At 37.3% G+C, this 24,913-nt stretch overlaps 2 protein-coding genes across 3 annotated transcripts in view; both read left to right on the forward strand.

Moving 5' to 3' along the window:
- Nucleotides 1-24,913, forward strand: part of LOC145978219 (G protein-activated inward rectifier potassium channel 3-like) — a 258,518-nt gene that overhangs the window by 227,562 nt on the left and 6,043 nt on the right. The window lies entirely within an intron of this gene.
- The window catches only part of LOC145978220 (ATP-sensitive inward rectifier potassium channel 12-like), a 66,510-nt gene that overhangs the window by 18,771 nt on the left and 22,826 nt on the right, over nucleotides 1-24,913 (forward strand). The window contains exon 1 of one of the 2 annotated variants that reach the window (XM_083110684.1): nucleotides 7,317-7,479. The exons of the other annotated variant lie outside the window; for it this stretch is intronic. Within the exon in view, the coding sequence (XP_082966810.1) occupies nucleotides 7,355-7,479 (125 nt within the window). The 5' untranslated portion in view covers nucleotides 7,317-7,354. Of the gene's footprint in view, nucleotides 1-7,316; nucleotides 7,480-24,913 lie in introns of those variants that run through there. 2 annotated transcript variants of the gene reach the window in all.

A 24,913-nucleotide genomic window follows, 5' to 3' on the forward strand; every position in this document is an offset into this window, starting at 1 on the left:
GTTTCCATCCATCCATAGAGAATCTATTCAAGAGTGGTTGGAAACACTGCAGTAATGTCGCAACGATGCATTGCCGCTTCATGGCAATTCGATGCGTGGTGTGGTCTCGAGTATGTGGGTGTCGGTGCGAATGTTATCGCGTCATGCTTCTAGAAGCGGCAGCTGGACAGAGAATAAAGAAATGAATTTCTTCTCCATTGAAGCAGATCTCCTTTCATTTTCTATTGGTTCTACTTGTTGGTGGGTGAAATCCTTACAAAAGTAAGTACCGGGGCCAGAGAGGGAGTGCGGAAGGAAGTTTACGGGGGTGTGATGTTGAAAATAAAGGAAAAATGAAACATTCACATCTACATGAAATACCAGTGAACGTTTAGTTGAGTTCTATGAAATTATGTCATTGACAATCAATGGCGGCGATTAGGAGGGCGAAGGGGGCAACTGGCCCCTACTTTTTGCCACTTTTGCCCCTAAATAAACTATCTTTGCCCCCCGGTTTTGGAACCCAATCGCCGCCGGTGATGACAATGGTTCATTTTTGGTTGCTTGCTTTAACCACAACATGTACAAAGAAGTAAATGTGGCTTTCTTTTCAGATTAGTATCAGTAGCTTTTCTGTATTATACAATAATAGTGGTCTCTCTTCAATACTTAATACCAGGTGGTTATAATTAAAGTGACGGTGTTCCGAGTGGTACAGCACGGGCTGTAATGAGAGTAGCAGTCTGAAACTTTGTAGATATGCTAATGAAGCAATGCGCTCGCGAATTATGGGAAAAAAATAGTTCCAATTCTCGCTACCAGGGTAGAAAATGGCGCTGTAAGCAGTCAAAACATGGTATAGTTAAAGGAAAAAGACACTATAAATCGCAGAAAACAATACTCTTTGTAATAAAATATCGCTACAATTTCACCATTCGAATTTCATGAACATTACTAAAGGAAAAAGCAACAAACGTCACCAACAACAACCAGGGAGCTCACACAATGGTTAGGCAATGTCACCGACTTTGACGACAGAGTTACGGAAAACTCCATGTTTTGACTGCTTACAGCGCCATTTTTACCCTGGTGGCGAGAATTGGAACTTTTTTTTTTTTTTTTCATAATTCGCGAGCGCATTGCTTCATTAGCATATCTACGAAGTTTAAGACTGCTACTCTCATTACAGCCCGTGCTGTACAACTCTGAACAGAGTCAGTTTAATTATAACCACCTGGTATTATGCGCTCATGACGATATGTTTTTCGTAAGTCATAGCGTAAATGACACTGCAACACAGAAAACACGTTTTGTTAAGCTATTTGATATATGTAAACAAAAAACATAGTATTGTTTACTAAAGTTGGATTTAGGATCCAACTTGCAACAATTTTGAACAAATTGATTGATAACAGTGGCGTGCGGTGCTAAATCAGACAGGGGAACAGGTGACCTGCACTTGCCCCCTCCCCTCCCATACCCGTCGTAATATAATACAGTAGACAAAGTAAAATTCAACCCTTATTGAAATGAACTAAATACAGGGGTGCCCCCTCAAGGCCAATGGCGCATCCCCTCCAAATCATATAATTTGTGCCCTTAAACCATAACGTAATCCCCACAACGTATTTAATTACGACAGCGTGTCTACTGAAAGTAACTTCTTTCTTAGCTTTACTGAACACCATACTTGATCTGCCCCTCCTCCCTAAACAGGGAGCCCATCACTCAAGACCACCCCTAAAATCGTTTATCATAATCGAGAATATAGCTTGTCTTGTAATGCAGCTATAGTACATAAACTTCACATTCACCTCATTCAAGCGCCATGCATCCTAGTAACATATCATTGCGATCGAAGCGAGCAAGAAAATCTTTAAATCCATTCCTTTGCAGGCATTCAAGAATATGAATTTAATGGGATGTCAATACTTTCTTAAGATCCCGAGATATTTAGTCTTTATAAGCTTCCCCTTTGGCACGTTCGGGGTCGAAAACGTGTGGATATCATATCGCTTAATACAGTCTCCAAAATTTAATTTTCGAACTCTCTCTCCACTACAGAAATCTGGGGCCTCACCGATGGCGCTATGGTACCGTCGTCGCCTTGTAATCAGGAGGTCCCGGGTTCGATAACCGGTGGAGGCACATAGTGGTTCGGATTCCACTTTAAACTGTTGGTCCAGTCTCGATTAGCCTTACTGTGCATAAAGTGGACTTGAAACACCAACTGAAACCAAAACCAAACACTACAGAAATCTCTTGACAATCTGAGATTTCACCAAAGTTTCCATGCCAAGTTTAGACTTACTGTTGATATTGAAGATTGGATTATGCCTCCTCCAAAAAAATTATTTCTCAGTCTCAACACCAGAATTTCCGCGACTAAAATTAACCGATATGTCATCTGGTGGGATTTTCAGGAAGTATTCTAAGTAGGATACGTTGTGTTGAAGTCGATTAAAGCATGGGGAATATGCGAGGGAGTAAGGTCTACTGTTCAGGTTTTTTTGCTCTAAATCGTTTTATGGGTCAAAACAAATTTAAAGTTTTCATGTGTTTCCACCTCGTGCAATCAACAAAATGAAATTTGTTAATAAATTACGTATTGACAGAAGATTAGTATGGGGGATAAAACACTGCAATCCGGCAAGGAAATTACGAAGAATGCACGAGTCTGCTTACTTTATTTTTAGAGAGATAAATATATATTACCATGAGAGTAAAGTTTTAAATTGTACTTTATAAATAAAGCTTTTTTTCCGAAAAATCATGAAGCGTCTTACCCAATGCGTCCATGTATTACCGGTATTACGTATGTGTGAAATTTGGGACAGGTGCAAATCAATTAAGAGAGAAGATGAAAATAGTTTGAGAATTAATTAATGTCAAATGTAACCAGAAAAAAAGTGGACATGCTAATGTTATTGTTTCATTCAGTATGATGTCCTTTTTCAGTGAGTATAGCCTGGTCATGAAATCGTGAATATTATTATTAAACCAGCCTTTCTCTTTCGAGAAAGAACTACAACGATATGTTCGCAATTTTCTCCTGTCCCAGCTTTTCAAGTACAGGTCAATTTCAATTCCTTTATTTTCAAATAATTTCCGAGAACCCCAGTTACAACATGACGTGCAGATGATACAGCACTGCTTTGGATAACCAGTGCGTATACATAGTTTGGTCTGCATTTTCCGTGTTATTTTCGCCTATCATTATTAAATGCTTCGTTCTCAGTACAGCTTCACGTTTGTTAGAGTACCTGGAATTCACATCGCATTCCCAATATTTAAAAATAATGCGTAATTTAAACGTTTTCTACCATACCAGTCATGACAACACGCTGCTATTTTGTACTACTGCTGAATGTAAACAAAGATTTATCCTACTTAGAGCTGCCATATTGGAAGCGACACTAGCGCTCAGGTGGTAATTTTAATCTCGAATAGTCTGTCTAAGACAATAGTAATACACAATAATTGTATAATTGCCCTCAATTTAAGGCTCAATTCCCCTCTAACTAAAATACCCGCAATAATCTAAGACCTAGAGTTGGATACTGTTCTTCCCAAAGTTTAATTCACAATCCCCCCAGAACCCCGTGTCAATTAAAGCCTAATATGTAACAGTTGGATATTTCTCCCCCCCCCCCCCGCCTTCGATAATACCCTTAAACACTTTCTTTTCTTCATCTAATGGATTAAATATGGTGCATTTAAGGTGTAAAATTTTTACATATATTTTGGAAAAAGATATGAATGTTGAATTTTATATTATTTGAAGGGAACCCCCCCAAAAAATCTAGATAGCGCAACCTGCGCCATAATCCCCCAGTTGGCACTCCTCCTGACCAAATAAACATACGATGCATATGTTACAAATTGTCAGAAGTAACATACATGAAGCACGTTAAAATTTGGACAATAACAATGTTAAAGCATATATGATACTATAATGTAAAAATAACATTAAAAACAAAATTGTTGATGCGCAACAAAGAAAATAATAATAAAAGCAATTTATGAGTGATCAGAAAAAAAAAATGTTTTGTCGAAACCTGTTTCATCTCTCTATTTGTAGATTAAGTTGACTTTTTTGTAGAGTTGAGCATTCTTGTAATTCAAACGTCCTCAATGCAATAATGGCATTCAGATGGCCGAGTTTTTTCATGACGTCCGCTAGATTTGTAGAAATTGTGACAAAACCCGAACTGTTCCAAACTCCCTTCTCGTGAACAAACAAGGACAACAATAATTTGCCACTGGAAGAGTATCCAGTTAATCATTTTACAGAGTTGTAGTAACTTTGTATAAAATGCCTTGTGTACGATTTCGTTTTTGTTTTTAATTCGGTTAGGGTAGGTCTTGGTTTGCTGTCTTTTCTGTAAAGTTCAATAAACTAAAAGCTTTCGTCTTCAGCCGGTCGATCATACAACATTCTCAACCCTACGCTCGCAACAATCGCTTTCTTGTCCTGCCTCTGCGTGCGCCTGGTCTTGGGGCTGTTGGAACAGGTGGATGCGAGCTGTTCCCTCGGAAGCTATTTCGCAGCATTTAGCCAAGGCATTTAGCAGACGATTAACTGTAGAAGATTTTTCCAGTTCGTTATGAATGTCAGATGCAATTTTGCAATGAGATTAGGAAACTATAGACTTACTACCCTCAAAACTATCACTACGACGCAATTAAACTTTAGCACATAGCAAAAACTCGAAGGAAAACGAATTCGCTGTGTCTCGTAGGGAACAGCTATAGAGTTCAGCTTCCGTGGTGGCACCACGAGGATCGTTTTCCTTCGCGCCTGGTCGGAAATACTCGGCGTCAGGCACTGTTTTTGTAGAGGGTGGAACGACGAGGGTGGGTGAAGTAAACAAACGTCCAGTCACGGTGAAAGTTTTCTTCGGCGTGTTGATTTCGGGAGAAAGAAGTGTTCTTATTATGTTAATATAGATAATTAAAATAGCTTCAATGGGCGATAAGTAGGAGGGAACATCCTGTTCCCTCTGTTCCATGGAGGGACCGCCACTGATTGATAACTATAAGCACATGTACTCGATTACTAAAGAACATTTACTACTGGTGAATGATCATTTGTTTGCCGATTAAGTATTTGGTTGCCAGAAACTATTTTCCGTTATTCCAAACTTTTTCCTTTGTAAAGAGTTAACAGTATTTTCGGTTGAAACTTGGTTTTGAAAAGGGTTGCTGAAGGGGTATGCAAGCAAATTAAGAGGTGCGCAAGCTCTAAGTGCGCAAGCATCCCTTATCACCTCCTGGCCCCGCCCCTGACAGAAGGCCAGCTACCTCACTTGTTCGAGTCTCAAGTAAGAATTTAGGTAAAGGGAATTTCGGAAAATACACTCAAATTTCAACCTATCTTCAACATAGTGCACCCTGGGCACCGCGACAAACTACCAGCACTTCGGTAGCTGAGCGCGTTCGAGTGGTCGACTCGCTACCGAAGGTTTCACGTTCAAATCCTGGTCTGGATATGGGATTCTGTCTTCCTTTGAAAGTGTCCCTTAATCTGTTTTATGTATCATTTTATCCTTATCGTTGCGATTGGCAAGAAGTGGTAGAAAAGCGATGCAGAATGAGGAAATTAAGAGAGAGTGTGTGTGGCGAATATAGAAAATTGTTTTACAACATTGTATAAACCGTTAACACTCGAGGTTTAATGCAAGATCATGCCTAGGCCACTATTTAATATATAGATACATATAAATTGTTCAAATTAACTCTCAGTTGGTAGAAATTATGCTAGCTGCTATAAGCAGTGCCAGTATATCAGGTATAATGAAAATGATATTCTACTTGCAAACAACTGTCAGATATGATGTTTCATTCCCAAGGGAAAGCAAAGTTAATAAACAAACACAACGTTCGTGATCTCGCTTTTGGGGGCTATTCTGTCGGAGCGTAAATGCTATTCCTAAAGGCAACATGTTACGTAAGTTTATGGGAGGGGAAATTGCAAGTCATGGGCCAATCCACACACACACGTAGAGGTATATACGTACAGCAATCAATGAGTCTTTATGAATGTTAAAATGCGTGAAACGTGCTGTTCAGTCTAGGAGCTGGCAAACTATACTAATTCGATAAGTCAGTCAAGTGTCTTCGATACCCGGTGAAGGCACATACCAGTTCGGATCCACTTTAAACTGTAGGACCAATCTCGATTAGCCTTACTGTACATAAAGTGGACTTAAAACAAAAACTCAAACAATTCAATAAGTATGTGTTACCACAACACCAGATAATATTAATACGTTTCAATAAAATAATCATATACAGGCGTGCTTTTAGAAATTTTTCATTTGAGTTTTGGAAAAGTGTGTATGTGTTGAATACATGCTCATAATTTTAGACACCTCTTTAGATTAATCGTACATCTGGCTGTATATTCATCAATCGTTGCTCTTTCTACCTATGCAGCATAAGGCTCTGTAAATGCTCAACTCTGATTGAACACCAAGATTTTTCTTCAAACAGGAAATTGCTATGGGTTCTTCGTGAATGTTCATTTCCTAGAAGAACCAGACAGATAAACAAGCACCAATAAACATAAAAAAAAGAGGAAAGAAAAACTAAGCAGCGAAACAAACTCTCCAAAAAGTCCCAACAAATAAACCAAACAAGCAACCACACAGACATATCCATATGTGCTGGAGAGGTCATTTCTTTCTGAACTTTCATTCGTTTCAAAAGTGCCATCATACATCTAAAATTATAAAAAAAGAAAAACTCTTTCCTTGCTTAAAACTAATCCGAAAAAAAAGTGTACAAGGGCAATGTCTCCTTTCCAATTCCGTTGCAAAAAGGTTTTTGCCCTTGGAATAACAGATAATAGCTTGTGAAGGTCTATAAACACTTGATATTACGCTTGAACCATTTTCGTTTAGAAAAAAACATGAAAATAGCAACTACGTCTCTTATGGCTGTTCTCCCTCTTTTAGAAATAAATACCGTATGTTTTTGTGTGCTATTTTCAGCGTATTTCATAGAAGAAACTGTACTCCTTTTTGTTGGTGCTATTCGATTCAAGGTTAAGGACAGGTTCTTCCAAAAAGGAAAAGTAAGAGAGTAGAAGAACCATACAGAGCCATTTGCCAGAGCAGTTGCAGTAAATTACATCAGCAAAAGACAGCTTTTGGCGCCAACGCGAGAAACTTATGTGTAGCGGGCAAAACACACAACTTACCCGAGTGCTATAAATTCTCGGTTTAGTCTCTAGATGGCAACAAACTGTCCAATTATGAAGCATTCTCCTTATCGCTTCTGCTTATCTTTCGGTAAGGCTGTTTCCTCAGAATCTTCAGTTGTTACTTAGCTGCAGTGGTGCCAGGCGCTTCATGCAGGATTTTGGTGGAAAATGGATTCAGCTCCACCGTTAAGTCCTGTGGATTCCGTCGCAGAATCTCACGTAGGGGACGAACAGCAACTCATCATTAGGCCGTGGTCACATCAAACCATCCATTCTGTGCACACATGCAGAAGGTTCGTATTTTACTGTATATAGATGTGTGAAATTTTTGCAGCTATGACGAAATTACTGAAAATCATACTTGCACTAGCTATTTAGCATAGCCTGAAGTCCATGTTTATTCAGTACAACGTGAGTGGCGCCGTATCTGCGAGGTATTCGTGGTAACTAAAACTCCAATCGCTATGGTGTAGTGGTTAGCATTATGGGAAGTAAGTAGCCCAGAGTTCGAATCTAAAGTAAAGCATGGACATTTCTTCGCGGTTGTTCTCGCCCATATTTCTTCACTTAACCTCATTGCCACTCAAAATAACTAAATACAATAGAAATAAGAACAATGACACAATCTCGGCAATATCTTTTCGATACAAAGTGTATTCATTTCTGCACGATATATATATAGGAGCAACTTAATGACCCTTATTCACGTATGTTCATATTGTCGAAACAATATATAACCCAAAACACATATATTATTTATATCTTGAAGACAGAACCGATATGGTAGAATATTGTCGCTCTTACTTGTGTACCTTTTGCAGTTCCTAACACGATTCAGAATTATTTTTTTCGTATACAAAGTTTATTCTTATTGTTTAAAGCCTAGGTATAGAACATGTGATCTAGCATAGCACAAGTGTCAGAAACGTGCGGCATGTTTGTTTATTTTTTGAGTCCATCTAAAGTACAAATACACAACTCGGGACACGCGCGGTGTGGTATCTATATATAGAGATTACAAGCCTAGAGCATGTGGTATACTCCGTTTAGTAATATGGCAGTTTCTTCTTTTATATGCAAAATATGTAATTCAGTTGACGTTACTCGATTGATTTTAAGTCATATTCTCTATTCTTACGTGCAGTGAAGTTCAACATTATTCTGATCGACTTTATATATCGTGAAAATGGGTGTCGATATTACGCTGTTGAAATGATAGTACTAAATTCGTGGGTCTCCCGATGCCGTAGTGGTAACGTCGTTGTCTGTAAGCAAGGGGTCCCGAGTTCGATCTCCGGTGGAGGGACATAGTGCTTCGGATCTCACTTTAAATTGTAGGTCCAGTCCCGATTAGCCTATCTGTGCACGTAGTGGACTTAAAAATATTTGTAAATCCTGTCCGATGGAAAGTTCCACTTCCTACAGAGGCATCTGAAACTGAGAATATATCATAGAGTAATATAAAGTATTCCTTGTTTCTGAAGAAAAAAGTCAATTATTCTCTGGCGCGCTGATTGCGAGTGACCGGAGGGGAAAAAACATCCCGAAGGTCAATACCACGTGCTTTTTATTGCCTTGATTATGCCAAGCAAGGATTAAAGTAACTGATAAGTTGAAAAAAATACAGATAATCCTTTTTGAAATGAAACATCAAATACTAGCAGATAATTATCGTCATGACATTAAGATTCAAATAGATATTGGGGGATTTCAGCATTACGTGAGTGGCATTTTACACACAAAATGTAAGGTTCTAGACATGAGATTGGATTAAAAAATTCATAATAAACTGATTATGAAGTACTTTATAGTGTCTGATAACAAATGAAAAAAAATGAATATGATGACAGGCTGAATGCATGAAAAACATTAACAAAAGTGCGTTACGTGTGTGACGCTTTAAAAATGTAGCAAATTTTGACTTCATTTGTCTGTGAAGCATATAGGCTGCAGATAATAGTAACTTTTATTGGTGAAATGTGCAAATTATATGCATTCACAAACATCTAAACCTTAGTGGAATTAAAAACAATAATAATTTCCATAAAATTCATATTGTTATTTACATGGAGTAGGATCACTTTTCGTGGAATGTCCCTATTATATTTCCAAAGTTCATATAATTACGAATCACGGACACTTCTGGGTTGTAACAGCCACATTGACTTTCAATGGTATCATTCCAACCCAGACGTTTACGTGACAGTACAGCTAACGGCAAAGATAGGCAAATTTGTCCATCACTAGTATAATTCTTTTATATTATACATGCTGTGATGTTTTAAGGAATGGAATTCTGTTGATGCGAAGCAGATGGTTTTTCTCTGCTTATTGTAGTTTTATTGCAATTCATGATCATCAGATTGCGGAAAACAAAGTGAATGAATTTGGTGAAGGGCAATTCACATACTATGTGGCTTAATCCAGATTAAATTATGAATTGTTGAGCAAGCAAATGTATGCCTTACACTAGATTTGAATTACCTGATTTCGCAGCCTGTTGAGCGAACTTCTCCACCAATTAGCCATTTATCAAGAATGATTAATTGGCTGTGCAAAACAGGCCTCGAAACAGTGAGGGGCAGGAGAAGACGATGCCCCCGCTTTGGTCGACAACTCCACCTCTATCAACAAACAAGAAAAAGTAGATAAATAAATCCTTTTTTTAACTCCAAATATGAAATTTTTGTATGGTATTGGGGATATATTAAATGTGACTATATCTCCCCCATAGAAAACATTCTCAACGCAGGCACGGATCCACGGGGAGCGTGACAGTGGCAATGGCCCCTCCCAATTGCCGCATTTTTGGATATATTATGGTGCTTTCTGAAGACCCAAATGTTCTTTTATCAACAAGCTTAACAGGCTCGAGAATATATTATTTTTAAAGTTTCATTAAATTACACTATATGTTCATGATAGGTTGATAGGAATTGGACCTACATTGAAGATACCTCAACATCCTAACTTAGGTATATCACTGAATTGATACATTGTTATTTGAATACATGGTTTTTATGACGGTGTGTTTCCAAACTCTTCATCACTTGCCCAATTGATTTCGAACGAACTGGCATACGTGGCGAGCTGGTCAGTGTTTGGCGCTACGAAACCAAAGGCCCCATATTCGAATCCTGGAAAATGCATGGTTTAGGTTCCCTAATTTCTCACCGTCGCTATTAACTACAACTGCACGGAAATTGCACATGTATGTGTTTTTGATTAATTGTGAAAATTGAAATTATTCCACAATAACAAATTTTGGTATTCCATAGTAGTCCTCCTGTCTTCTCGTAATCAAGAACTCCTATGTTTGATTCCTGGCGAGGACATAAATATTGCAGTTTCGTGTACCTATTAACCTCTGAGTATGAAGTCAAGTAAGAAAACAAACTTTCGTATGAATTCTGTCTTGTATCGTAAATAATTTTGCACAGAATCGGTTTCCGTTCTGAGCTCTTACCCGCTGCTCATACGTTATGTGCTCTTATCTTGTTGAATTAAAAGTGAAATTATACAAAGAAGACTAGATACAAAGTTGATCAAAAAGTACTAGAGAACCTTTCTGAACAGTTCCATTCATTGATTACAAGAGCAAGAATACTCTATTAAATATATATATTTTAATCTGGAGATCCCTGGTTCGATTCTCGATGTGGAGCAGTTTACTTAATCATTTGGATCCCATTTTAAACTCTCGTCCAGATTAATCTATATGTAAGTAAAGTGGACTTCATCAAAGTTTTTAGTAAGGATATATCGTACAAATAAGATAAGAATTTCTCCCCAGTGAACATCAACTTTACCATGTACTATCTGTGCAATGGTTGGCATTTGCCATTAATACTTGACATTTAGATTAGAGGGTCAGAAGCATTTAGATATATATACAGTGATAAATAAATAGCGCTATATATAGCACTATGGCATTGCTTGAAGGCAAAAAAGCATATTTCTTTAGTAATTAAGAAAAGATTTAAAGCGTTGTGAACTTGTGTAACGCATTTTTTTATTTACATTTTCGATATCGTACTCCACGTAAAATATCACATGTACAAATAAAACTGCCTATATCAATAGCTCCAATACAATTTTAGAAAAAAATTACAGAACTCTGTCCCATTAAACATAGTTATTAATAATCCCTTGTACTATGTGTGAAGTTTATTTTAAAAATGTACGTTTTTTATACGTTAAAATGAGGCTACATTAATTTGTGCAATCAACTCTTACTTGTGTATTTTTGACATTAGTGAATTTTCCAAATTGCGAAAATCCTCACTGTGTGTAATCTGAAACCTGGACCAAAAAATATGCATGGAACTCGAGGTGTGAAGCACAAATACATATAGCTATAGGGGTATCCATTCGCCCCAAGGTCAATGTCCCCGCCGCAGATCATGTCAAGATCACCATAAAGTATCTAATTACGACAGCATGTCTACTACTTCGTATTACTGAAAGTCATTTTTTTTTAATTTTTACTTAACACTTTACTTGATCTGCCCCCCCTAAATTATTTCTTTTCTTCATCTAACTAATTAATTATGGTGCACCTAGTAGCAAAAGCGGCTTGGAGCCAGCTAAAGTAAATGAATTACTAAAAAAATATATTCTGATTCCAGCTCCCACTTGCACGCACATATTGCAGCATGGTGCCAAGGCGTAAATATTTTACATATATTATAAGGAAAAATCTCCCCCAGCCCAAATTCTTGATGGCGCGGAATGCACCATTATCTCTCCTCGTGAGCACCCCTCTTGAAATACTTTTAACAGATACTATCTTTTTCTTAAATACACAGTGTATTATTAATGTAAGAAATGAAGGTGAATTATCTTTACAACTCTATACTCCATAAAACCTAAACAATTTAAGATAGCAAAGTTGTTTTTTTTTTGTTTTATTTGTACTCAAGCCGATTCGGTGGTCGAGCCGGTTTAAGTGGTCGATTTTTAATCTCACCATCAAAGTTCCCTGGTTCGAGTCCTGGGCATGAACGCTATTTATGAGTGTCCGTCAATTCCACGTAGCAATCACCCATCCTCACAGCTTTTTATAGGTGAGTAATGACGGTAGAGAATGAGAGAAAGAAAGATAATTAAAGAAGCGACAGAGAGAGAAGGAAAAAGGACGCGAGAAACAGATAAATAAGGAGAAATAAAGAAACGAGAAAACACACACACACGCACATACACAAGCTGAGAGAGAGAGGAAAAGAAATAGAGAAGCCAGAAAGATAAATAGAAAGACAGAGAAATAGAAAAAGGAAAGAGAAAGAAAGAGAAATTGGAAAACAGGCAGAAAGAAAAGAGAGAGACGGATATGGAATATGATCGATAGAGAGAAAAACAGAATAACAGACAGAAAATTAGAAAGGACACAGAAAAAAAAACGGTTAGGATGAGAGAAAGTAAACACGAACGAATAGGTATTGAAACTGGAAAATCCTTCTCCCAAAGCGGAGTCAAGCGACTCCTCCCTCCCCCCTTTGACCGTCCCTGCGAACAGGCATGAGTTCTTATGATAAGCAAAATAACAAGTCAAGACAATAACAAATCAAGTTGAAGGGTACCGGAACCTTTCTTCCCAGAAAGAAAGCACAGTGTATGTATGTGTATATTCATACTTGCAGCACATGCTGTGTTCCTCAGAAGAAAAAAAAGTCTGGTTACGCCTATAAATATATACATATAGATTAACTTTTAATACTTAATTGCATCTTTCGTGTTTTTATATTGCCTCTGGTTCTGATTGCGAATATGTTGCTTGGGGCGGCGCCAAAACGAATGTCGTATCGAAATTCGAGATAAGATCGAGAAGAAGCTTTAAAGACTGAGATGAGAACGAGACATGTCGAGACAAACCGGACAGTTACTTGTTACAAAAAAACATTACTGGTTTACTAGAAAAGAGTAATGCTTTACTTTCAACACGGCCGTGGAGGGGGAAAACAGGAACGGTTTTCCTACTGCCTCAATTCTAACCAACTTTTGCAACACGTTCATTTTTTATCATTGGCTCTGACACGTATTGTGAGTTTACCATCTTTCCCTGAAAATTACACGCGCCGTGCTGAAATAAAGATTCTGCGAATGTTTTTCCACTACCTGCCCCCCCCCCCCATTTCCCCGCTTCTTCCCCATCTGTAACTAGAGACGATAAGTTTTCGTTTTTACAATAACACAGAAAAGTTAAGGAAAACAAAACAAAGTGTTTAAAATGTATTTTGGTAGGTAAAGGAGGCAAATTTTCAGTGTTACGGAATCGCGAAATAACGCGAATGAAGCCATTTTGTTTTCAGAATGACACCGAATTTTGCACTTGAACGCGAAAACCGCCGCGAAATATGCAATGTAAACTGGGGATAACACTTTTTCTATTCCAATGCACTATTAGATCTGTCATTTGTAGTCTAGCTCGTGATAGTTCGATTCAAAAGAGATAGTCACGTTTCATTTATTGCAGTTTGGCACAGGCATGACAGTGTTTAACCTCGTCCTGAAATAGAATTCTCTCGGGGGGGGGGGGGGGGGTCCTAGAAGGGAAATTTCGTAGGAATGGGAAAATTTTCAGGGAGAAGCACCTGTTGTGTTTCGGGGGGTGCTTGTAGGTGTGTGTACACACAAAACGGTATTTTGACGTCGCAGAGGGATTTTTTGGCATTGTTAGGGAAATATTATGTGCATGATTGTGTTCAAAGTTGTGGGTGTTTTCATTCAATAAACATATCATATTTAGTGGCTGATGAGATTCCAAATGGAAGAAATTTGGTAATTTCTCATAAAGGTAAGCCATATATTTTTTGTAATCTATTTGTGCCTGATTGGGTCTAGGCTACTAATGTTCGTGGTACGCAAGGTGTGATGTGCGCACATGAATGAAACTCATATCGGTACATTACATGAATACAAAAATACTTTCGACAAGACACAGTAACGTGCACAGGATTTTCGTAACGAAGGGTAGACCAGATCATGTCATAATCCTCAAAAAGGATTTAATTACGACTACTACTATCCTACCAGTTTTCCCCTGTCTTCATCTAACGTCTTAAATACGTTGCACTTGGAACCAGCTACATTAAATAAATTACTAAGGAAATATATTCTAATTCTCCCCTCGCCACTCCCTCCCCCTCATCGCATATATTGCAGCCTGGTGCCAAGGTGCCAACTTTTTTTTATGTATATTTTAGAAAATTATATACAAGTTGAATGTCAAGCAAAATCCCCATCCACCCAAAATAATTTGACGGCGCGGCCCGCGACATTTGTGGCCACCCCTGCTAATATGTATGCCGTTCGAAATATGTTTATTAACAATTATGACATATGTGTGTGTGTATGTATACACCAACATATTTCAACACCTACCATACATTATAACCACACATTATAAATTACACATATTTTTCCATTGTACTATTATATTTTTAAATTATTGTCTAATTTTGATTTAAGAGAAAGATTGGTAAGGGCCTAAGTTTAACCTTGAACCGCCCATTCTGGCATAACCTACTACAGAGACCGGAAGCTTGGCAAAATGCCTTTTTATCAATCGAATTAATAGCTTCTTAATCGGATAAATGCTGTGTAAATTGTTCCTAGCTTCTTAATAGATTTCCCAGCCTCCTCGATGGCGCATGTTACGTACCCAATAGGACCAAGTAATGTGAATAGTTTGCCAAAGACGAATAGAGATGGCAGCACCAGGCGTGCAAGGTTAAGAATTGGCATAATATATGTGAATAACTTTATAAATAAGAACAAAGCAAATCGGAAAGATGAAAAACAATAGAATATATTATAAGAAGACAAAAAATAAATATGAAAGAAGTAAATTAATATATATATCTTATAAATCAAATCAATGATCACATGTAAGTTAATATGAAAATTAAGGAAGTCAAAGCACTGATACAAGTTTGTGTCTTTGAACAGATATTGCATCTGTATGATTGATTTACCATTCCTATAGGGGAAATTTTGTTTACATCAGTGGCGAGCGCGTTCTGATCGACGCCCCACAGCACTTTTTGGTTGCGCAGTTTAACTGTAGCACCTACTTGGATGCGCATGTCAATCGGCTGCACCAAGTATACACTCTGTTGTACCTAGTTAGTGGTGGCGCGTTCCAATTGCAGCCCCAAGGGAGGATATTAGTATTATTCCCAAAGCTTAAAGGAATTCGTTAAATAGTCAAAACCTAAATTGAAATCCATAGGGAAGTTAACAAAAAAGACGAGAAGGAAGTCCCGATCCAGATCTGTCTATTAAGAAGGAAGTCCCGATCCAGATCTGTCCATTAAGAAGGAAGTCCCGATCCAGACTGTCCATTGAGAAGGAAGTCCCGATCCAGACCGTCCATTAAGAAGGAAGTCCAGATCCAGATCTGTCCATTGAGAAGGAAGTCCAGATAGAAGAATATACAGATAGAGAAAATAAAATAATAAAAAGCATAGAAGAAAGTAGCTTATCATGTAAATATTCTTACTCCATGTATCCTGTGTTTAAATAATATATTCGTTTAAACGTCTCCATTGGAAGGCATCCTGTCTGGTTTCGTTGTCTACAAAGAACCCTACCCTGTAGATAAGCTAGCTGAGTTTTAAGATTAAGGTTTATGTACCTTTGCACCAAATGAAGGTAGCATAAATAAATGGCGACCAACTTTTGGGGCTAGAGAATTAGGAACCAGACAGCGAAGAGAGAAAGAATAATTGAAAATGGAGGAAAAGGATAAAGATGGAAATGAGAATGGAGAAGCTACAATGAAGGAAGACGGAGAAAAAAGGGAAACTTTCATTTGTTGCGGAGAGGAAGGAAACAAGGAAGAAATTATTTTCTGTGTCACATGTAAGGAAATGAAACATTGGACGTGCGAAGGAATAAGAAAGGAGAAATACATATCACTAAGTAAAAGGGAAGAAGACTATACATGTAAGGAATGCAAGAAGGAAAAGCTAAAAGAAAAGCAGAAGAAAACAGAAGAAATAAACTTGATGGAAATGTTCCAAAAGCTGTCAATGCAGATAAATGAAAATAACAGAGAACTGAAGAAGATTGAAGAAAGTAATAGGAAGGCGGAAGAAAATAACAGAGAAGTAAAAGAAAAGTTAGAAGAAAATAACAGAGAAGTAAAAGAAAAGTTAGAAGAAAATAACAGAGAAGTAAAAGAAAAGTTAGAAGAAAATAACAAGGAGGTGAAAGAAAGGCTCGATGAAAATAGTAGAAAATTAGAAGCAGTAAGAAATGAAAGCAAGAAGATGTACGAGATAATAACCGAGACATGTGAAGAAAATAGAAGATCATTGGAAAAGAAGATAGAAGAAACTACACTGCTAATCGAAAACAAAAGCGTGAATATAAATAGGACGATCGAGGAAGAAGTTTCAAAACTTAGAGAGGAGAATATATACAGAACCAACAGTATGGAAAGAAAAATTGTTGAAAATAAATCGCAAATAGAAGCAGTATCTTCTAGAGTACATGAAAATGAAAGCAAGATAGAGGAAGCAAAGGTCTTAATGGAAGATAGAAGCTGGGAAACACGCAATAGAATGGAAAAGGAAGTTCTAAAACTGAGAGAAGTAAGTACGCGGGAACTGCAAGAAGTTCAAGAAAAAACTAGCAGTATGGAGAAGGACATTGCGGAAAATCAAAATAAAATTAATGCAGCAGATAAGAAAGGAAAGGAATTAGACAGAAAATTAAATGGGGCAGTGTCAAAGATAGAGAGAACAGAAAAGAAAGTAGAAGAAGTGGAAAGAAAGTTAGGAAAGCTATTCATCAAAGAAGGAAACATAAATCCTAGGTTTCGAGAAAGTGAAGAAACGAAGGTTAAGAAAGAGCTGAGAGAAGAGAGTTCAAGCGATGAATCGACGACGGAGGAAGAAGAAAAGCATAAGAGATATAGAATAGCGGGAGGTCACAAGAAAAGGAAATGGAAGAATAGCGAAGATGGAAGTAATAATGAAAGGCTCTTAGACATATTGGAAAATGAATTCCCGAGAGACGAGAACTATAGGACCAGGATACCTAGGCCACAAGAATTGCAGCATCTTCCAAAATTCAATGGGAATATATCTGATAAATGTCCCAGAAAGTTTTTAAGGGAACTAACAACAAATGTCAGACTTATGAGGATCCCCGAAGGAATGATTTTGAACGTCATAGAGACATGTTTTGAACAGTCGGCAGCAGGATGGTATCAACTAAATCAGCACAAATTCAGAAATTTTAAGGAGTTCAGCCGAAAATTCCTGAATTACTACTGCAGTGAAGACATAAAGGAAAGGCAGCTCGAAGCATTAAAAAGAAGATATGTAGATTGGTCAAAAGTCGACAGCCTGGAAGAACATACATGGGAGACCCTTAGAAGCTTCAAAAACCTAAAGGAAGGATGCAGTGAAGAGGAGTTGGTTAAACAAGTTGTCCAAACATTGCCATTAAGAATACAGAGAGCTATAGCAGCGGTTAAGATAAAAGCAGTTGATGATTTGATTGAATATCTAAGAACCGAAGATGTGCTAACAAAAACTCAGAATTCCTGGAACAATAAGGAAGGAAGATTCTATGGAAAGAGGCAACATTCAGAAGAAGAAGGGCGCTCAAAACCAAAGTTCCGGAGACAGGAATTTGATGTAAGAAGAATAGAAGTTAGAAACCAGAGACCAAGTACAGAAAGAAGAGACGTAGGTAGAAACAATGGAAGATATGAAAGAAACATAGACTCTGTGGAAGAAAGAGAGAGAAACGATGATAGATATCGAGGAAATTGGAGAAACGTGAGAGGCCGAAATAATTTCCGAAGATACGGAAGAGGAGGAAATCAGCGATGGAGGAACATATATGAACAGAACGAAAGAGAATACCGAGTAAGTGTGCCCAATGAAGAAATGGAAAGAAGAAATGCACTTCCGGATGTAGAAAGAGACGAAGCCATAGAATTAGCCAGAAATTATTGTAATGACGCAAGAAGATTCCAAGAGGGAATTACAGCAGATGAAGATTCAAGGAATGCAGAAGAGAATAGAGGGTCAAACATGTAAGGCTCTTGCAGCATCTCCCAGGTGTGAGAGCAAAAACAGAGAGAAATGTAAGGCAGGGAGAAATTGTAAATAGAAATGTACATAGTGAAAGAGAAAGTCTTGAGTTATATTTAATAGAAGAGCCGAATTTCAATGACCTGAAGCCAGGGAGAACTTTTTATGTAAAGGCAAAAATTATAGAATTAGAAGTAAAGTGCCTAATAGATTGTGGTAGTGTGGTAGAAGTAATGAGTTATGATTGTTGGAAACGGATAAAAGGAAAATATCCACAAGCTCGTCTAGATGCATCAGAAAGGGATAAAATAAGATTGGTCATGGCAGCAGGGAAAGAAGAATATAAAATACAGGGAACCGTCGGCGTAATGATGAACCTTCAAGGGTTAAATTTTCCTGTCAGATTTCTCGTAGTAAAAGGTCTAAGAAGTGATATGATATTAGGAATACCATTTTTGGAAAAATATGATGGTCATATTTATATCAAAGAGAGAAGATTGAATCTAGAGTCATTGGAAGAAGAAAGACTAGATGTTCCTATGGAAACTGTAAACAACGAAATGGAGAGAAAAGAATGCATTGGCAACCTCAATTTAATGTACGGACAGATGAAGGCAGTACCAAATGATATATGTGAAGAAATTGAAAGTGAAATGAATAAAGAAAATGATGAATACACTGCATCTGTTGAAGAGATAAAGAATAAGGTTGATGAGTGCAAAGATATCTCCAAAGAAGAGAGGAAGGAATTACAAGAAGTTTTGTTAGAGCATAGGAATTTGTTTAGCCAAAAGCCAGGACTCACCAGAGGGTATTCCTACGAAATAGAAGTAGATATAGAAAGACCTATAGTATCTAAACAGTATCCGATACCTTTTGCGAAAAGAAAAGCTGTAGAGGAAGAACTTCAGAAATGGTTAAGATGGGAAATTATAGAAGATTCAAATAGCATACATGTAAGCCCGATGCATGTAGTTGACAAACCCAATGGAGGAGTTAGACCAGTCTTAGACCTGAGAGAATTAAACAAACACGTATTACTTCCAAGAAACCAGGTGGATAAAATAGATGAGATGCTACACTCATTTGCAGGAAGCAGATACTTTACTTCTTTTGATTTGACCCTGGGATACTTTCAAGTTGAGATCGAGAAGAAGTCAAGAAAGTATACAGCATTCAGATATGGCTCAAGATTGTTTCAATTCAGAAGATTGCCATATGGTTTAAATTCATCGGTTTCGGCATTTATGACTGCGTTGAACAAGATATTTGGGATAGAAACTAAGCATTGGTTAGCCATATATGTAGATGACATGTGCATTCACAGTAAAGACTGGGATTCACATATAAGAAGAATAGATTGGGTATTGAACAAATTAGGAAAAGCAGGATTAACCGTCAAACTGGAGAAATGCTCTTTTGTCAGAAAGGAAGTTAAGTTTTTAGGCCATGTTATATCCGGTGGAGAAATTAAGCTATGTACAGATAAGGATGAAGCGATAAGACGTTTCCCTAAGCCAATTACAAAGAAACAATTACAGAGATTTCTTGGAATGTGTAATTGGAGAAGCAAGTTCATTAGAGATTTTGCACAAAAGGCCAGACCATTGTATGAGCTATTAAAGAAAACTAACAAGTGGAATTGGGGAGAAGAAGAAGATAAAGCTTTCGGTGTACTGAAGATCGATCTCATATCATCGCCTGCCATAAGCCAACCGAATTTCGAGAAAACATTTTGCTTGGGAACCGATGCATCTAATATAGGACTAGGGGCGTATCTATTCCAGAAGGACGGGAATGGAGAAGACCAAGTCATCCAGTATGCCAGCCGTTCTCTTAAGACTTTTGAGAAATCATATACTATAAGTGAACTCGAATGCCTAGCCATCCTATTCGGAATACAAAAGTTCTCACCATACCTCAAAGGAAGGATATTTAAGGTATTCAGCGATCACAAAAGCTTGGTCTGGCTAAATTCGGCAAAGCAGTGGAATCCTAGACTTACCAGATGGGCCCTGTTAATACAAGAATATAGCTTTGAAGTGATTGATATAAAGGGCAGGGATAATCAAATTGCCGATGCATTAAGCAGAGCTCCAATAAGACCCCAACAAGAACCAGAAGAGATAATCAAATTGTCCATAAATGCGATTGTGGAGGAAGAAATGAAGAATATAGTAAAAGAAGAATGGATAAAAGAGATGAAAGAAGATGAAGAACTTAGTACTATATTTAAAATATTGGAAGGAGAAACTATTGTTGGAGAAACGAAGATGAGAAAAGTCAGAATCAAAGGGAATTACAGAATTATAGAAGGCATGATTTTTAAAGTGAACATTGAAAATCCACACCAAGTAAGGTTATGTGTACCCAAAACAATGATCTATAAGATCTTAACAACAGTACATGAAGAGTCAGGACATTTTGGGACAGACAAAACTTTGAGGATGGCACGTCGTTTTTATTTTTGGAAGACTCTGAAAAAGGATGTTGTGGACCATGTTAGAAACTGCGTTGTATGCATACAGACTAAACCATCTAAATGGAAATTAAGAAAGGAAGAATTACACGTTATAGCTCGAAGGCCATTGGATTTAATATCCATAGACTTAATTGGACCACTGCCGAGATCAAGAGGATTCCAATACATCCTTACATGCGTGGACATAAGTAGTAAATTTGTAATGTGTTACAACATAAGAAAAGCAACATCAAAAGAGATAGTTAAATGTTTCGAAGACGGTTTCACTAAACACTATGGAATTCCTAGAAAGGTGTTAACAGATAATGGTACACAGTTTGTATCGGAGTATTTCATGGACTATATGCAATTCAAAGGAGTCAAAGTAATAAATGTAACGCGATACCACCCCAGCTCGAATCCCATAGAACGATACAATGGAGAAATAGTCAGACTGTTAAGAACATACTGCCACGATAACCATACACGATGGTCAACTGTTGTTAATAAAATAACTAAATTGTTAAATAACGCATTGTCAGAAGAAACAGGAAGAAGCCCTGCTGAATTATTTCTCGGATACACGGAGGAACCATATGTGTTTGAAGAATTGGAGTGGCCAGATATGATGGAGCAAAAGAGCGAAATGAAGAAAGTGATATTAGAGCTGTATAAAAAGAGAAATAGAAGAAAGACAAAGGAAGAGAAGAAGGTTAAGAAAATAGATATCAAGAAAGGAGATTTGGTGTTTTGTAAAACACATCCGGTGAGCAAAGCTTCAGAGAAAGCTATCAAAAAGCTATTTTTCATATATGAAGGCCCATATGAAGTGATAAGTACTTTTAGAAATACAGTTCTTCTAAAGCACATAAAAACAGATGTAGAAAGGAGAGAGAATTTAGATAACATTAGAAGATATAATTGTACAGAAGAGAAGAAAGAAAGCGTCAAGAAGAAATAATAGACTTACATATATAATTTGGAAAAAAAAATGTATCTGCATATATATATATATATATATATTACGACAATTTTTTTTATGGCCAACGGGGGGAATATTGTGTTACGTACCCAATAGGACCAAGTAATGTGAATAGTTTGCCAAAGACGAATAGAGATGGCAGCACCAGGCGTGCAAGGTTAAGAATTGGCATAATATATGTGAATAACTTTATAAATAAGAACAAAGCAAATCGGAAAGATGAAAAACAATAGAATATATTATAAGAAGACAAAAAATAAATATGAAAGAAGTAAATTAATATATATATCTTATAAATCAAATCAATGATCACATGTAAGTTAATATGAAAATTAAGGAAGTCAAAGCACTGATACAAGTTTGTGTCTTTGAACAGATATTGCATCTGTATGATTGATTTACCATTCCTATAGGGGAAATTTTGTTTACATCAGTGGCGAGCGCGTTCTGATCGACGCCCCACAGCACTTTTTGGTTGCGCAGTTTAACTGTAGCACCTACTTGGATGCGCATGTCAATCGGCTGCACCAAGTATACACTCTGTTGTACCTAGTTAGTGGTGGCGCGTTCCAATTGCAGCCCCAAGGGAGGATATTAGTATTATTCCCAAAGCTTAAAGGAATTCGTTAAATAGTCAAAACCTAAATTGAAATCCATAGGGAAGTTAACAAAAAAGACGAGAAGGAAGTCCCGATCCAGATCTGTCTATTAAGAAGGAAGTCCCGATCCAGATCTGTCCATTAAGAAGGAAGTCCCGATCCAGACCGTCCATTGAGAAGGAAGTCCCGATCCAGACTGTCCATTGAGAAGGAAGTCCCGATCCAGACCGTCCATTAAGAAGGAAGTCCAGATCCAGATCTGTCCATTGAGAAGGAAGTCCAGATAGAAGAATATACAGATAGAGAAAATAAAATAATAAAAAGCATAGAAGAAAGTAGCTTATCATGTAAATATTCTTACTCCATGTATCCTGTGTTTAAATAATATATTCGTTTAAACGTCTCCATTGGAAGGCATCCTGTCTGGTTTCGTTGTCTACAAAGAACCCTACCCTGTAGATAAGCTAGCTGAGTTTTAAGATTAAGGTTTATGTACCTTTGCACCAAATGAAGGTAGCACGCAATGGTAGCGTCGTCGCCTTGTAATCAAGGGGTTCCGGGTTCGATACCCGGTGGAGGCACATAGTGGTTCGGATCCCACTTTAAACTGTAGGTCCAGTCCCTATTAGCCTTACTGTGCACAAAGTGGACTTAAAACACCAACTCAATCAATTAATAGATTTCCCCGTATTTTGTAGTTTGTCTTTTAATGAAATTGTGTATTCTTTTAAACTGGATTAAAATACTGTGCAAATTATTGAATTGCCAGGTCATTATAATATGAAATTCAGGGGTGCCCACAGGAGGGATTATGGCGCAGACTGCTCCATCGAAATTTTTGGGGCGATTTTTTTCCATAATGTAATATAAAATTCAACATTTATATAGTTTTCCAAAATAAATGTAAAGTCGTTTACACCTTAGGTACACCATATTTAATCCATTAGATGAAGAAAATTAAGTATTTATAGGCAGCGATGCCTACAGGTGGGTTTGTGGACTCACGTTATGTCCAAGCAACTTTTTTTTTTGGGGGGGGGGCAATTTTTTGTGATGGAAATTTGATGTGAAACAGTACAGCATTTGGCACAAGTTGAATAACGTTATTAACTATCCATTGATGTTACATAAATAACAAATTCTAGACTGCCAAGGAAATTGTAACGGGTAATATTATTATTAAGGTAGTGGGGATATCCAACTCTTACACATTGGGTCTTAAATCGACACGTGGATTCTGGTGGGGGATTGAGGATTAAACGTTGGGGGGGGGGGGGACAATATCCGACTATTGAATATCAGTGTTAAATCTTAGATTATAGTGGGAATTTTAGTTAGGGGGGCTGAGCATTAAATTTACGGGATATCTAACTGTTGTGTATTAATATTACGTCTGAGATTGTAGCCGAAAATGTGGTTTGGGGACGGAGATTTTTTTCTTTTGGAGGGGGTACTAGATACTCTTCAATATCAACAGTAAGTCCAAAATTTTGGTTGCAGGATTGAATATTAAATTTGAAAGGAGGAGATATGGAGCTCTTAATAAAGTGTAAAATCTTTGCTTGTCAAGGAATTTCTTTAGGGTTCGAACATTATATTTGGGGACTATATTTAGCGATATGGTATGCGCACGTTTCGGCGCCGAACATGGGAAAAGAGAAGCTGGAAAAGAGTAAATATCGAGAGATTCTATGAAAGTATTGACGTCCCATTAAATTAATATTCTTGCAAGCCTGCAAAGAAATGGATATAAAAATTTTCTTCCTCGCTTCGCTCGCAATGTTACATTACAAAAATGCGTGTCTGACATTTTCACGAGACGATTGTGAAGAATTATACTGTAGCTCATTACAAGACAAACAATATTCTCGATATTTATTAATAATATAATTTCTTAAAATGTAATGTTTAGTGTCGGTATACTGCTTAATTTAAAACAGGTGAGTCATTTTGATGATATGGTTCTATTAGCAATATTATTCTATCTTTAATTCCCAGTAGGTTATGCTGCAATAGTTGTACTAACTGCGTACTTCAGTAACGCCTTGCACATTACTCGATAGAACAGGAAAATAAATAGTGTCAAATTCGCATTTCTACGTTATTGTTGCAGGGTAATTTTGCTTTAGCAAGTGAAAATTGCACTGAAGATGAAATGCATGTAATTATTGCTATGGATTACTAAAAAAATGTAGTTACCCCAAGCAGAGGGGGTGAGTTCTTTGAAGGAGGCACCTTATTATATTCTCGGCCCGGACTTAGGAATTTCTAGCTAAGGTTCTGTAATTTTCGATCTTAAGTTGTGTAAGACTTTGTGTTAAATACCAAAATTGTTGGTTAATAAAATCTTGTTCTCCAACCACAAACACTGTTTAAATACATATTTATACCTATATAATTATGACACTTGAGATTGCTAGCTTTCCGTTATTTCGAAAATATGGACAGTTTAACAAGCTATTGTATTCAAATAAAATGAATTATTACGTATTAATCCAAAATATTTTGAGGGGTAATGCATTCACGGTCTAGCTGGGGGATGGAAACCTCTGTTTAAGGAGGACGGGCAGATCAAGTATCATGTTCAATAAAGCTTTAAAAAAAACGTTACTTTCAGTAGACACGCTATCGTAA

The sequence above is a fragment of the Lepisma saccharinum genome, chromosome 24 (genome assembly GCF_977018435.1).
Source record: "Lepisma saccharinum chromosome 24, izLepSacc3.1, whole genome shotgun sequence".
Classification (NCBI taxonomy): Eukaryota; Metazoa; Arthropoda; class Insecta; order Zygentoma; family Lepismatidae; genus Lepisma; species Lepisma saccharinum.